This window comes from Saccopteryx bilineata, chromosome 5, assembly GCF_036850765.1.
Source record: "Saccopteryx bilineata isolate mSacBil1 chromosome 5, mSacBil1_pri_phased_curated, whole genome shotgun sequence".
In the NCBI taxonomy this organism is placed as follows: Eukaryota; Metazoa; Chordata; class Mammalia; order Chiroptera; family Emballonuridae; genus Saccopteryx; species Saccopteryx bilineata.
In genome coordinates, this window is record NC_089494.1 from 158,376,840 (window position 1) to 158,393,036 (window position 16,197).

A 16,197-nucleotide genomic window follows, 5' to 3' on the forward strand; every position below is an offset into this window, starting at 1 on the left:
TGTGTCTTCACCCACTTGTTACTTCCTCTGCTGTGGATAGACAGTGAGAGCCTATTCTAAAAGTCCCTAAGGTCCCTGACGATCCCCAAGTTATATTTCACCTATTTCTAGCTTCTACAAATCAGGGGATGGAAAAAGACAATGCATTTTTTTTTAACAGGCACTTTCTGTTTGTATTGTAATAATGTAAAATATTGTATATTCCCATCAATGGCCAGCCCAATGCCTTCATAATATTTACCACTTCTTAAATACTATTGTATCAATATAACCTGTGGATGTGTATGCACATTTGGAGGGAGAGAGACAGACAGAGATCATAAATAATGTATCTAATGAAGTAGCCTATTGCTATCCACATTTTAGAGGTATTGTGACTTGTTCAATATGACACAGCTAGTTACTAAAAGCCAGATTTAAAATCTGGATCAGTATGATGTCAAAACTCATGCTATTCTTTTGTTCTCTGTGCTCAACTTACATTTTCAATGATCAGTTTTGTTTAATTAATAAACTTTATTTTTTTTTAAAGCAGATTTGGGTTTGCAGAAAAAATGAGCCAGAACTACAGCAAATTCATAGAAGCGCCTTCTCCCCTCTACCCTCAGTTTTTTAATTAGCATTGTGCATTAGTGTGGTACATTTGTTACAGCATATTGAACCCATATTGATACATTATTAACTAAAGTCATAGGGCACATTAGGGTTCCCTCTATGATGTAGGTTCTTTGGGTTTTGCCAAATACCTAATGTTATGTATCCACATAAAGTATCATATTGAATAGTTCATTGCCCTAAATATGTCCTGTGCTTTACCTGTGCATCCTTCTGCCTACCTATCCTCTGCCAACTACAGATCTTTTTACTGTCTCTATAGTTTTGTCTTTTCCAAAATGTCATGAACTTGAAATCACACAGCATTTAACCTTTCAGACTGGATTCTTTCACTTAACAATATATATTTAAAGTTTCTCCCTGTTGTTTTGTGGCTTGATAGTTCATTTCTTTTTATTGCTGAAAATCAGTCTCTTGTATGATATACCAAGTGTCTGTTTATGCATTCACTTATTAAAGGATATCTTGGCTTCTTCCAGTTTGGGACAATTACAGGGTTTTTTGGTGGATATAAATTTTCAACTTCTTTGAGTAACTACATAGGAGAAAATCGTATGGCAAACCTACGCTTAGCTTGGTAAGAAACCAGCAGAATGCCTTCCGAAGTCGTCATACCATTATGCATTTTATCCAGCAATGAATGGAAGTTCCTATTGCTCCACATCCTCACCAGCATTGATGCTGTCAGGATTTGTCTGAACATACAATTTGTTTATCCATTGACCTATTGAAAGACCTCTTGATTGCTTCCAAGTTTTCTCAATTATGAATAAAACTGTAAGCAGTCATATGCAACTTTCTGTGTTACAAGTTTTCAACTCCTTTTGGTAAATATTAAGGAGTGTAATTGCTGGATCATTTGGTATGAGTGTTTCATTTTATAAGAAACTTCCAAAATGTCTTTCAAAGTAGCTGTGCCATTTTGTATTCCCACCAGTAGTGAATGAGAGTTTCTGTTGCTTCACATCTGTGTCAGCATTTGGTGTTGTCAGTGTTTTGTATTTTGGCCATTCTAGTAGGTGTATAGTGGTATCTTATTGTTTTAATTTCCAGTTCTCTAATGACAAATGATATTGAGCATCTTTTCAAATGCTTATTTGCCATCTGTATATCGTTTTTGATAAGGTGTCTATTTAGATTTTAGACCAATTTTAATGGGTTTTCTTATTGTTTAAATTATATTAATATAAAATTGATTTTGTATAATAATATATAATTAAAATATTGTATATTGTTATGTAATATTACTGCTATTTCATATTATTGAGTTTTAAGAATTCATTTTTTTCTTTTCCAAGTGAGAGGAGGGTAAATAGACAGATGCCCACATGTGCCCCAACTGGGATTCACCAGACAACCCCATCTGGGGCTGATGCTCTGCCCATCTGGGGCCATGCTCAGAACCGAGCTATTTTTAGCACCTGAGGCAGAGGCACCAAAGAATCATCTTCAACAACCAAGGCCGATGCACTTGAACAACTCAAGCCATAGCTATAAGAAGGAGAGAGAGAGAGGGAGGGAGGGAGGGAGGTGGGGAGGGGTGGAGAAGCAGATGGTTGCTTCTCTTGTATGCCCTTGACTGGGAATCAAATTTAGGACATTCACAACTGAGCAAACTGGTCAAGGCCAGAGCTTTAAGAATTCTTTGTATATTTTACTTTTCTAATTAAAATTATAGGCATCCCACTAGCATGAAGCTTTCTTGGGCCACCCACTGTTATCTAACTTCACTCAGGGACACTTGCTTGGTTCACAGCACCACCATCTCTTTCCCCATCTGGAATCTTTAGCATTTAGTTTGGATCACTCATACCTTTTCTTACTCTGCCTTGCTGATAGTTATATAAGTAGCAATCTGACCTCACTTTTAAGTTAATTAAGAACAGGGTTGACCTAATACTCATTGTATTCTTTAAATCACTTACTACAGTATCTTAAATATAAACAGTACACAGGATGTCTATTGAATCATACTGAAAAATAGACAGTAGCTAAACCACAAGAAAGGCAAGAAGTTGGAGGGAGGGGTGGGTCAGAGTGATGTTGGCTTGTCTTGCATGTTGCTATAAAAGAGGTGTCTTGCTTTTAGTAACTGTTCTCACTTCATCCCTGACTTTTAGATTAATGATAATATTTTAGTAATTACTTTACTTGGCAAACTTTTACATATTACCTAATCTACAGAGATATAAAAGCCAAATGCAGATTTGTATTTCCATCTGAAGTCATTCTTCACATTAGTACATTTCCTAGAATAGGGGTGTCTTCAGACAAATTTTAGTAGAGGTGATTAGTACAGATCAAATTATAAACTTTGGTTGATGTGACTTATCTTAAAATGTTTTAAATAAAAATAATGCATGCATATGTTTTTAAAACCCAAAATAGCTTAGAAGGCTCTGTTCTATTCCTCTTTTTGCCATCTGGCTTTGTGAGGGAAATGTCTTTAACTATTTTTGGTTTTTATTATCTTAGTTGTTATGTCTTTATCTCTAAATAATTTGGTTAGGTATCTGTTTCTAGAATTTTTTCAACCTTAAAAATTATCTATTAGTTTCATGGTATAATATCTACACTTACAAAAAATAACTATAAATTCTCTTTTGGGATGAAAGTTTTATCTGGAAACCTGTAATCTACTTTTAGAAAAATCTATTTAGGTCTTCTAGATATGTTTTACTTGTATATCTACAGTTTCTGGAAATGCACTCAAAGCTGAAAAGGTGAAATACCTGTGATTTCCTTAAAGTAGTTACTTATAACATGACTAAAAAGTTCAATGTGATCATTTAACAGCTATTATTTTCTTGCAACATTCTATTCCAGAGACATAACAAAACAATGAAAAAAATGAAGATTGTAAAATGTCCCCTGCAAAAGGAAAAATACCAGTGGAAATGTACTAACTTGGTTGATTAAAATGTATCAGAAAAGATCTTATGTCTGCCAGTGTGCTGACCTTCCTCTGTTCCCTACAGAATGGATGACATATTGATTGGGGCCCCTCTCTTTATGGAACGTGAATTTGAGAGCAGCCCTAGAGAAGTGGGTCAAGTTTACCTGTACATGCAAGTGAGTGCTCTCATCTTTGAAGACCCGCAGGTGTTCGCAGGCATGGAGGCTTTTGGAAGATTTGGTAGTGCTGTGGTACACTTAGGAGACCTGAATCAAGATGGATACAATGGTAATTTACACCAGTGTGTGGAAACTGTGTCTGTGTCATAATTCAGTGTTACTGTTGCATGGAAATTTTGAAGTATTCACTGTGGTGTGTGTTATACAGTTGGGTTTTTAATAAACTATCAAAAATCTCAAGGCAATTTAAAATTTATGTTTTGATTAACATAGGTGTTACATGGAAATCTTTTCATGTTGATTTAAGATGTCATATAACAGCTCTAAATAAAGGTAGTAATTTTTTTAAAGTAATATTTAGATTTAGTGAGTCAAAGAGAGAACTAGAGAATCTTCTATATGTACCAGGTCAAGATAAATAAATATGTGTTCAAATATTAGCAAGTATATATAGCCTTCTGATTAACCTATATGGGTTATATATACAGTGTGTTTGTAAAGTTGTGCACTTTTGACCAGTCACAGGAAAGCAACAAATGTGAAATCCACACCAAATAAAAGGAAAACCCTCCCAGTTTCTGTAGGATGATGTGGCAGCATGTGCGCATGCGCAGATGATGACGTAACACCATGTATACAGTGGAGCAGCCCACGGCCATGCAGTCGAGATGTGGACAGTACAGAGGAAACTTCAGTGTGTTCTGTGGTTTCATAAATTCGAATCCGTGACCAAAGTGCAACATGAATATCGGCACATTTATTCCGAAGCGCCACCACATAGTAATAACATTACTCGGTGGGATTAGCAGTTGAAGGAAACCGGCAGTTTGGTGGAGAAATTCCATTCTGGTAGCCATCAGTCAGTGACGAGTCTGTAGAGGCTAAACGAGATAGCTACCTAAGGAGCCCTAAAAAATCTGTGCATGAGCCTACATCGAACTACACTGAATAGGTATGAAACTGGGAGAGTTTTTCTTTTATTTGGTGCAGATTTCACATTTCTATCATCTTTTGTTGCTTTCCTGTGACTGATCAAAAGTGCACATGACTTTCCGGACTCACTGTAGGTGATACTGAATTTTAATTGGTCTGTAAACTTCAGCAGAAAGGCTACTTCAATGCTTGCAATAAAAGTGTTAAATTCTTAGTTTAGAATTGTAGTTCTTTAAGTTATGAATTTATGAATGTTTTATAAGTACCCTCTTCTCACAAAAAATAATACGCAATCTCACACAAAATCTTGCATACATTTTCAGGGCCTTAAAGTTCAGAACCAACATATTATGGGTTTCTGATTGAAGTTCAAGGAGTGAATGAATAGAAATTTGCTCCAACAAAAGTAGCCATTCATTAGTACATTTGGCAGGTATTGGCATTAAGAGTTTGATATTATACCTTTTATGTTAAATGGATAAAAGATAACAATTTACTCTTTCTGCAGTACTACAAATTTTAACGGAAATTTTAATAAGCCCTTTGGACTGCATGCTACTGTTCTTTGATTGTACTTCATTCTATTACAAAACACTTTTCTTTATTTAAAAAATATGTTCATGTGTCTCTGTTTGTAGATGTTGCCATCAGTGCACCCTTTGCAGGCCAGGATCAAAGAGGCAAAGTGTTCATTTACAATGGGAACAAACATGGCTTAAACACCAGGGCTTCCCAAATTTTGCAAGGAGTGTGGGCATCGCAGGCTATCCCTTCTGGCTTTGGCTTCACCTTAAGAGGAGACTCAGACATAGACAGGAACGATTACCCAGGTAATGTTTTCTTTCTTTTCCCTCAAGAGAGTCCACCTCCTAGAAAGAGCCCATTCTCTGGGAAGTGCATCATGTGTAAGCAGCTCTTTCCCAAGCTCACCCACACACAGGTTCTTTGTAGGATTCCAGAGTGACTTTCACAAGAATTCAAAGGCAGACAAAGCAAACACTCTCTTTCCTGTCAAAAAAAGCAAGATAATTTTTTGAAAACTGCATAGGATACAAAATTTGCCAATCTGACAACAAAAGTTTTGTTTGAAACCCCTCAGTAATTTGGTCTAAATTGACAAAGACAGCTCGCATCCGACACCTTTCTAGGGCAATATATTTTAACCTCATAATTCCCTTTTGATCCCACAGTTTCCAATTGATTGACTTATGAACCTTAACATTTTTGTCATAAAGTTTACTCTTTTAGAGCATAAATATTTTCCAGTCATATTTTGGGTTTTCCAAAGATAGAACATTTTAAAGTAAAGCAAAAAGAACTAGTTCATAATAGAAATCATAAACTATATTTGATTATCTAATTCATACTGAGGACTTATAAGAATTCCTAAAGCAAAGAACCATCATTCATGTTTTGCGCATGACGTATGAAAATAGGGATTGATCTTAATGTTTTTCAGTAATCAGAGTTTTTAGCAGAGAACATTAGACTTCTTGGTTTTATGATTCAATTTTCACTTTTATGTTGGTTATGTTAAGATGGTTTCAATAAATAGAAATCATTAATAGTTAACTGACAGCTTTAACTGTTTATTAAAACCTTGTCTCTTTCCACCACCAATCCCCTCCCTAATTAAGTATTTTCCATATGTAGAGCTTTTTCTGGTTTGAAGCAGCTTTCTAATCAACTGACTGCCTAAATATATATGACTAATTTCAATCCTTCAGATTTTTTTCCCCTTTGGGATCAGGCAAAACATGTTCTCATAAATTTGCCAATAATATTCCATGGTACTAGCATAGACATTATAGTGGGTTTAAAATAAATTCATACCACAATGTGTACAAATTTGTATGTGAATGCATCCTACCTGCAGCAATTTCAACAGTGTCTAGTTAAATTTATTTTCATAAGTTATACTATACTATACTAGTCTAATCAATGATAGTTTTTGTTATTGGGGGGAGGACATAACTGTTATTTATTTATTTATTTATTTATTTATTTATTTACTTGTGACAGAGACAGAGAGAGGGACAGATAGGAGCAGTCAGACAGGAAGGGAGAGAGATGAGAGGCATCAATTCTTAGTTGTGGCTCCTTAGTTGTTTATTGATTGCTTTCTCATATGTGCCTTGATGGGGGGGACACAGCAGAGCAAGTGACCCCCTGCTCAAGCCAGCAACCTTGGGCTCAAACCAGTGACCTTGGGCTTCAAGCCAGCGACCTTTGGGCTCAAGTCAGCTACTAGGGGGTCATGTCTATGATCTCATGCTCAAGCCAGCAGCCCTGTGCTCAAGCCAGATGAGCCTGCACTCAAGCTGGTGACCTCAGAGTTTTAAACGTGGGTCCTCTGCATCCCAGTCTGGTTCTCTATCCACTGCACCACCACCTGGTCAGGCTGCATTTTAAATAAGCCAAAAATGAGATCTTCTATGTGGTTTCTTTCCAAAACATGTAAGGGTGATTAATGAAATTTAATTCCTAGATTGCAATTTTAGACAGTTAATTTAGAAAGATCTTGCTCTTCACTATGCTGTGCCTTACACACGGTAGAGGAAATAAAGGGTGTATCAGTTAAATAAGCAGCCCGCCAACTTCCTTTGAAGTCTCCTAAAAAAGAACCAGGAAGGAGAGATATATAAAACAACATTTTTCTCAAAGAATATTGCCTTCAGGGAAAAAAGAGAGGAAAATCAGTAAGACGAGAAACAGAGAAAACCTATAATTTTGTCTTTTTCATCCCCTCTTAATCAGAAAAGGTCATTTAAAGCCATTTGCTAGTCCATACCCTTATCTGCTGAGGCTGATTCCATTTTTAGTGACTGATGATATTAACGCATTGAAGTCCGTCTCTGTCAAGTAAATGTTCTTCACTAAGCCCGGAATTAATGCCACTAAGTTGAATTTTTAACCCTCAAGATAGTCTTGACACCTTCAGAGTTCATCTTTAGTAGACCAGGTTCTGGTCCCAATCCTGCCTCTTGAATGGGAATATAGGTGTCTTGTGATTTCTGATCCTATAACATTTTCTCTGATCCCTATCTTCTTGCAAAAAAAAAAAAAATGCCACTCAAGAATGCCCTTATATGTTGCCACCAAGTCCCTAGGGACCTATTGAGAGGAAAACTATCTCCTAGGCAGGCAGCTAGATTCTGTTAACTAACATAGCATATTTTAAACTTGCAGACATAACTCAGAAATTAGACATGTAACTTCCCTCATTTTTCTATAAATGAATTTCATTTAGCTCTCAATCTTTCATTTCCGCAAAGGAAGAAAACCTTAATCTTGCAGTGACTTCTAGATTTAGACTTAATCTTATTTAGCAGAGTGGCTGTGTGCAAGGAAAGGGAAGTCAGACTGCCTGGGTCCCGATCCCCACCCCTCACTGATGAGCTCTGTGGCAATGACAAGTTATTTATTTCTTTAAGCTTCTGTTTGTTTTCTTTTCTGGTATTTGGAGCTAATAATACCTACTTCACTGGGATGAATATGAGCTTGCACTGTCTAGGTTAGGAAAGGTGTTTTACAGAGTGTTGTGAAATGGTTTACAATAGGAGAGGATATCAAACTGATGAACATCAACAGAATCAAAGCTACTTAAATTCACAGACATGTTAGGCCACCTAAGATTTTGAAAACCTGCCTTCTATTGTGCTGAAGATGATGACATGGGTAGGTATATGAGTTAGACCATTTCTTAACCTCTTGAAGTCTAATTTCCCTATCTATAAAATAAGATAATAATGTGTTGGTATAAAGATGAAATTAGATTGATTATATAATTAAATGACAGAGTTGTGTTAAAATGAGATTATATAGGACATAGTTTAATAAATGGCAGCTCTGCAGTCAAGTTTTAAAAGAAGACTATATTTTGGAGATATTCTTTTTCTTAAGCACACTAATGAGTATTATTTTATTTTGCTTATTCCATTTTTACTGTATTCCTGCTTAATTTATAGTATAACATTTACTTCCCTGCCCCAGAAACACAGAACTGTGAGAGTAAGAACATAGCTGTGGTGACCTTGCTGGGCTGACAACCACTCACAATAGTCTTGGGGCTGGACTCTCCCTGGACGTTTCCCCTAATACCATGTGCTGCTGCCAAGTTATGATGTAATTCCACCACTCTGCTATCTGAGGTGGGAGATGAGGCATAAGGGACCTCTCCCATTTCTCACTACTGTGATTTACTGGGTACCAGGAATGGTAAATGCTCTTTCCTCTCAGCCCCTTCGCCATTTAAGGCTATTTAATTTTATATTAATTAGGCCCAGATTAGGATTATGACAACAGCAATTGAAAGGAAGGGACTGACAAAAATAGTGCAAATTGAAAATAGACAAATTTGGAAATGATTGGTAGAGATGGAAGTTAAAGAACGGGGTGGGGGGGGAATGTTAGAAATGACTCTGGAATGTTAATCCAGGGTCCTTAGTAAAGTATGGTACAATGGACAGACATGGGAGATTTGCTTGTAGAAATAGATTCTATTAGAGAAACAATATTTGGAAACATTTTCCTAACATCTAACTTAATTACTCAGTATATTTTAGAGATCTTACAATAAATATTGTCATCGGTATGCATAAATAAATAAGAGTCATTAGTATTTCCATTGCTGGCACCAAAAGTCTTAGTCAAAAAATAGATGGGTTCAAGTCTATACTGATAATCATTGGAAAACTATAGTTGACCAGGGGAGTATCTTGTACACATTAATTGAAAACATTTTGGAGAAGAAATGTCTATGATAGTTAGGAATCCCTAAAATTCAATGATTCAGTCTAACTCTGTTAAACATTACTGTATAACAAAGCAATCTGCTAAATGCATACTCCAGAGGTAGGAAGGTGGGGGAGGGTAAGTGCTAGTTTTGTTGAGGAACAGAAATCATTCAGGCAGTAAAAACCAGAGGAAAACATGGGCTGAATGCCAAGACTATCATTGGCTTGCTCAGGCTCCTAATAGTCAATGATAGCATGAAGCCATCTCAGACAGTTATACCAAATATAATAAAGCGACCCATTTCTCTTTTAATAAGTGCTGTGTGTGTGTGAGTGGGTGTACACAGACAACCCAGCAAGAAACAAATTGTACATGAGAAGAAGTTAAAGGGTTGCTTTAACCAAAGAGAGTCATGCACCTTGAGCTCCTCAAATTGATAGGAAGTTTAATTGAATTAAGTTAAAATCTTATAGTCAAAGTTTATTTTTATTTCTCAAACTGCTACCAATTTTTATGAGAAACAAAACATTATGTTCTTCTTGAGCAGTATTTTCATCATTTCATTATGAATACATTAGAAATTAGAATATTACATTTCTTATAAAAAAAAAGACCTTATGAATTTAGATCAAATTGAATGAATGAAGTCAACTGAAAGAGCTCTTGGACTTGACTCCAGCAGTGTCATAAGAAAACTGAAAATGGAAGAAGAGGCAAAAGACAGGTTCTAGAAGCAGTTTCCCCAAGACAATGTGACTTTTATATCACAACCTCTAATCTTACTTTTTTTCATTTGAAAATGATGTGATGTATGGTATACGTTTTCATGGGTCTTTTAAACTCTAAATTTTGATTCTGTAATCCAAGATTTAAACTTACTGCCTCCCCAGATTTCTCTGTAATATTGGGCATGTTGTTAAGGCTCTATCTTTGGGGTGGGGGAAATATTTAATGAAATATTTTTTCTTAACTTTTTCTAGAAGATTTTATACTGACAGAAGTCCCATAAACCCTTCTCCCAGCTTCCCTAATTTTAACATATTATATAACCTAGTATAATCTATAGGCCTATTATAAGTGCTAATAGAGTTTCACCATCTGTCCCCATAGTGTTCTTTTTCTAGACCAAAATCCAATCCAGGACTTCACATTGCATTTGGTTGTCATGTCTTCTTTTTCTCCTCCAATCTGTGACAGTCCCTTGACCTTTCTTTGTTGTTGTGACTTTGACAGTTTTGAAGAGGATAGCTAGACATTTTTTATTATATAATTTTATTTTTTAATGGGGTGACATCAATAAATCAGGATACATAATAGCTAGACATTTTGAAGTACATCCCTTAATTTCAATTTGTCTGATGTTTGCTCATGATTATATTGGGGTTATGTATTTTTTGGCAAGAATAACGCACAACTGATGCTCTGCGCCTTCTTAGTGCATCAGAGCTACAGAGAAGCCCATGATGTCTACTGTCTTTCTACACTTCGATATTGGTGAGGTTTCCCACTGTAAGGCTACTGTTTTTCCCTATGTAATAAGAAGTATCTCTAGAGTAGGGGTCCTCAAACTACGACCCACGGGCCGCATGCGGCCCCCTGAGGCCATTTATCCAGCCCCCGCCACACTTCCAGAAGGGGCACCTCTTTCATTGGTGGTCAGTGAGAGGAGCATAGTTCCCATTGAAATACTGGTCAGTTTGTTGGTTTAAATTTACTTGTTCTTTATTTTAAATATTGTATTTGTTCCCATTTTGTTTTTTTACTTTAAAATAAGATATGTGCAGTGTGCATAGGGATTTGTTCATAGTTTTTTTTTATAGTCTGGCCCTCCAACGGTCTGAGAGACAGTGAACTGGCCCCCTGTGTAAAAGTTTGGGGACCCCTGCTCTAGAGAGACATAATAACACTATGCAAACATCCTGTTTCTTCTTGTTATACCTTTGCCCACTAATTTTAGCATTCATTGTTGAGTCTCCCCTGCAACAATTGTGACTACCTAATTCAATTTTTTATTTCCATTATTCCTTCTACATTTATTAATTGCAATTCTAACATAAGAAAAGTATGTCTCTTCTATTCATTTATTTATTTATTCAACTTGTTATATTTGTATAGCATCATGGATATTTATTTTATGAGCTATATAATCCATTATTAGATTTCTTTACATTGTTGTTTAAATTGTTTTATATCTGGCCAGTGGGAATTCCTTTCAGTTGGTTCCTGTGTTCTTTAACATTTCTATACTCTTATGAGCATTTCCTCTCTGACATGACAAGATCTTTCAGGCTCATCTTGTATTTTCCCCACCCAGCACTGGAATCAATCATTCTTCAAAGAGCTGTAGTTCCTTTTTTATTTTATTTATTTATTGATTGAAGAATGGTATTTAGAAAACCAGGATCTGGATATGGGTATTCTCACAGCTGCCAGGTTGTCAAGATAAGACTTGTAATAAACTGAATTCTACAGATTTCCATTTTCCCTTCTATTATAGCTATATTTCAAGACATCAATATTACTTGAAATCGATGAATTACATTTTTATTATTCAACTTACGTTTTGTAAGTCAGTGTTTTTGCATTTCAGTTGCCAATAACAGGTATTAGGGCAACTTTAAAACTATTTAGCTAATGTTGAGAACAATCACCAACAGTTTTCTTTTTTTTTTTAATAATGGTGAAATATTTGTTTTAGGTATTTTACTACTGGCTTCCTAAAAACTTATTTCTATCTTAGAAGTTTCTCTTTTTAATAGTCTTTATTTTTAAATATGATAAGGATAGTAGAATATTTACTGATTATATAATGTTGAAGAGATTGTGCTTTGGAAATACAATTTATTAATTTATTAAACAAATACTTAGAGAGTACCTTCCATATACCTGGTACTCTCTAGGTTTTGAGGACACAGCACTAAATTAAACAAAGATCCTGTCCTCATGGGTATGAGTTCAAATTCTAGCTGTAACAATGGCTGACTGTGTAACCTTACTCAGCCTCTTAAGCCTCAGTCCTCTTTGGTAAAATGGGTATATCAGTGCCTAATAAAATTCCCCCTTTAAAAAGGTGTTATAGATATTAAGTTTAATCACATGTATAAAGCTGTTGGCACTGTGAATAATAACTAGTATCAATCATTCAATATTAGTTATAAATGACATGTTGATTCAGTGTGACATAATCCATGCCCTTAAGAAACAATGCAATCATGGTAATAAAGTATCTGACAGTTAACTGTAATGCAAGACAAGGAGAGAAGTTTTAAGATTAAAAAATAATGAATTAGTTAAAAAAAACATCCTTTTAGCTAACATGTTCAAAGAGAACTTCATGGGGGAAGTAATGGTTAAGCAGATTCTTAAGATATAGGTTTGGTTATGAAGTGGTTATATGGAGAAGGCCTTCCAGAAAGTCACAGCATGGCAGAAACTCAGAGATAAGAAAAGGTTATTTAGGAAATGTTTTCATCTAAATTGATGGAAGCACAAATGAAGAGAGTCAATGGAAGCTAAATTTGGGACAAGAAATAAAAGATGTTGAATAGCTTGTGAAGTAGTTGGTTAGTTGGTACTCTGTTTGGAAAATAACAGAAAAAGAAAATATGTTTTAGATTTCAAAATGACACTAAGAACTTCAGTCTTTAGCAATAAGTAGAATGAGTTGTAATGAAAAAGAAACTAGAGGTCAAAAGCTGTTATAGTATCCCAGGTGAGAGTGGTACATGGACCAGGCAAGTGCTACAGTAACACCAGTGCAGTGTGAAAGGTGTTTGGGGATAAACAGCCACAGGGCCGCCTGCAACTCCTGCTGAGGATGAGATCTGGTGGATAACTAACCAGCTTCCCATTTCTCAGGGAGACAGTTGGGAGCCATTCTGCACACTTCTCCACAGATTCCACTGTCTGTGCTTTCAACCTCGAAACATATCTTTATATTCAGAGACATGTTGGTAAATGTTTAACAAGCCGATCTGCAGGAAAACAAAAACCCACATCTGTAACATTTACCAAATTCCATAGGATAAATAGTCCTACCACAGTTGATTTCTAGCTAGAGTGACTTTTATGTGATGAGTTATAAAGTCACTTTATACACAGCTGAGATGAATATGACATATCCTCCTGTGACTAACCAGCCCTGCACCAATACACTGACCTTCTATATTTGTGATAGCATTCAAGGGGGAATCTGGATATGTGATTTTTTAAATTTCAATTCAGAAATTCACAGATACAGGTTGAGAATGACTGTTGTCTATATTCACAACTTTGTTTATGAAAGAACAAAACAAAAATTAACAACAGTCATTTTCAAGTCTAATAACATAATATGAAGATCTTTTTATTCCAACCTTAAATTAATGAAAATGCATCAAAGTTTGGAGAATCCTGTCTTTAAAAGAGATATTTATATTTTGTTTATTCTGGTGTGAAGATCTGTGAGAAGCTTCATCTGCTTGATTACTGGCTCAAGTTTGAAGAGGCAGTCAATATTGAAAAATTATGTCTTATATCCAAAGCTCATTATTAATGACTTTAAAAATTAGGTTAGAATTCCCTTAAACACCTGAACTGCCTCCCTCCACACACGTGAACAGCTTCTAAGGTAAAACCTTTCACAGATAAGATTAAATCTTTAATAAATACTTAATCTTAGATTCTGTCACTGATTCAAATCATATCCCACTTGTAAGTAGTAACTATAAGTCACCAGATAAATCAGCCATATGGCTACTCATTTATATGGTACATATCATCTTTCAGTTGAAGTTTTTTTTCATAGACTATTTTTTAGAAAAGTTTCAGGTTCAAAGCAAAATTAAACAAAAGTACAGTCCCTTATATGCCCAGTCCCCACATTTGCAAAGCCTCCCCTTTATCATCATCCCCTACCCAAGTGAGACATTTATTACAATTGATGAACCTATATTGACACATCATCATCCAAGTCTATAGCTTACATTAGGGTTCATTGTTGGTGTTGTACTTTATATAGGTCTGAACAAATGTATGGTGACATGTAGCCACCATTATAGGTATCATGCAGAGTGTGCTACACCTATTCATTCCTTTCTCTACATAAACCTTGATAACCACTGACCTCATTGTGTCATAGTTTTACCTTTTGGAAGTTATACAGTATGTACCTTTTTTTTTTAAGTGAGAGGAGGGGAGGCAGACTCCCACATGCGCCCTAACAGAGATCCACCCAGCAAGCCCACTAGGAGCAATGCTTTGTTCATCTGGGGCCCTTGCTCCATTGTTCAGCAATTTTTTCAATGCCTGAGGCAGAGGCCACAGAGCCATCCTCAGCACCAGAAGCCACCTCGTTCCAATCGAGCCATGGCAGCAGGAGGGGAAGAAAGAGAAAGAGAGAGAGAAAGAGGAGGTATGGAGAAGCAGATGGTTGCTTCTCCTGCATACCCTGACCAGAAATCAAATGTGTGACATTCACATGCCAGGCCAAATAAATGCTCTACCACTGAGCAAACCTGCCATGGCCAGTACATACCTTTACAAACTGGTTTCTGTCACTTAGTAATATGCATTTAAAGTTTCCCCATGTCTTTTCCTGGTTTGATAGCTTAGTTCTTGTTAGTGTTTAATAATATTCCATTGTCTGGATGGATCACAGTTTATTTATCCATTTATCTACTGAAGGATATCTTGGTTCCTTCCAAGTTTTGGCAATTTTGAATAAGGCTGCTATGAACATCCATGTGCAGGTTTTTTGTGTGTACATACATTTTCAATTCTTTAGAGTTAATACCAAGGAGTGAGATTGCTGGGTTGTATAAGAAGATCATATTTCCTTTTGCAAGAAACCATCAAACTGTCTTTCAAAGTAGCTGTACCATTTGATTCCCACCAGAAATGAATGAGCGCTCCTGTTGCTTCACATCCTCACCAGCATTTGGTGTTGTCATTGTATTGGATTTTGGGCCACTTTAATAGGTGTGGGCCCTGGCCAGTTGGCTCAGTGGATAGAGAGTTGGACCAGCGTATGGATGTCCTCGGTTCAATTCCTGGTCAGAGCACACAGAAGAAGCGACCATCTGCTTCTTTTTCCCTCTCTCTCCCCTTTTTTTCTTCCCCTCCCACATTCAGTGGCTCAATTGGTCAATCTTGGGCACTAAGGATAACTCAGTTGGTCCGAGCATTGGCCTGGCACTGAGGTTACCTCAGTTGATTTGAGCATCTGCCCCAGACAGGGGTAGCCGGATAGATCCCAGTGAGGCGCATGCGGGAGTCTCTCACTATCTCTACTCTTCTCACTTAAAAAAATTCGGTGTGTGGTGTTCTCTCATTGTTTTAAATTGCATTTTCCTGATCACTTAAAATGTGGAATATCTTTTCATGTACTTATCTGTAGATATTCTTTGGTGAAGTTTATGTTAAAGTTTTTGGCCCATTTTTAATGAGGTTGTGTTCTCATTCTAGAACCTCAAGAGTTTTCTGTATATTTTGGATAACATCCCTTTTCAGATGTGTTTTTGCAATTATTTTCTCCCAGTCTGTGGCTTGTCTATTCTCTTGACACTGCTATTCACAGAGTAGAATTCTTTTACTTTAATGTTGTCCAGCTTATCAATTATTTTTTTATGGATCATGTCTTTGGTGTTGTAGCTAAAAATTCATTTCCATACTCAAGGTCATCTAAGATATAACCTTTTCTCCTATTACCTTCTAGGTCCTGCATTTTACATTCATATCTGTAAGCCAGTTACTTTTGTGAAGATTATAAAGTCTGTGTGTAGGTTTATTTATGTGGATATCTTATAATATAAATTTTTTTAATTTTTTTTTTTTACAGAGACAGAGAGCGAGTCAGAG

General features: G+C 36.1%; 1 protein-coding gene across 1 annotated transcript in view; it reads left to right on the top strand.

Moving 5' to 3' along the window:
• ITGA8 (integrin subunit alpha 8) overlaps positions 1–16,197 on the top strand; it is a 287,595-nt gene that overhangs the window by 150,828 nt on the left and 120,570 nt on the right. The window contains exons 12-13 of the mRNA XM_066280756.1: positions 3,594–3,799; positions 5,262–5,453. Coding sequence (XP_066136853.1) covers positions 3,594–3,799; positions 5,262–5,453 — 398 coding nt within the window. The remainder of the gene's footprint in view (positions 1–3,593; positions 3,800–5,261; positions 5,454–16,197) is intronic.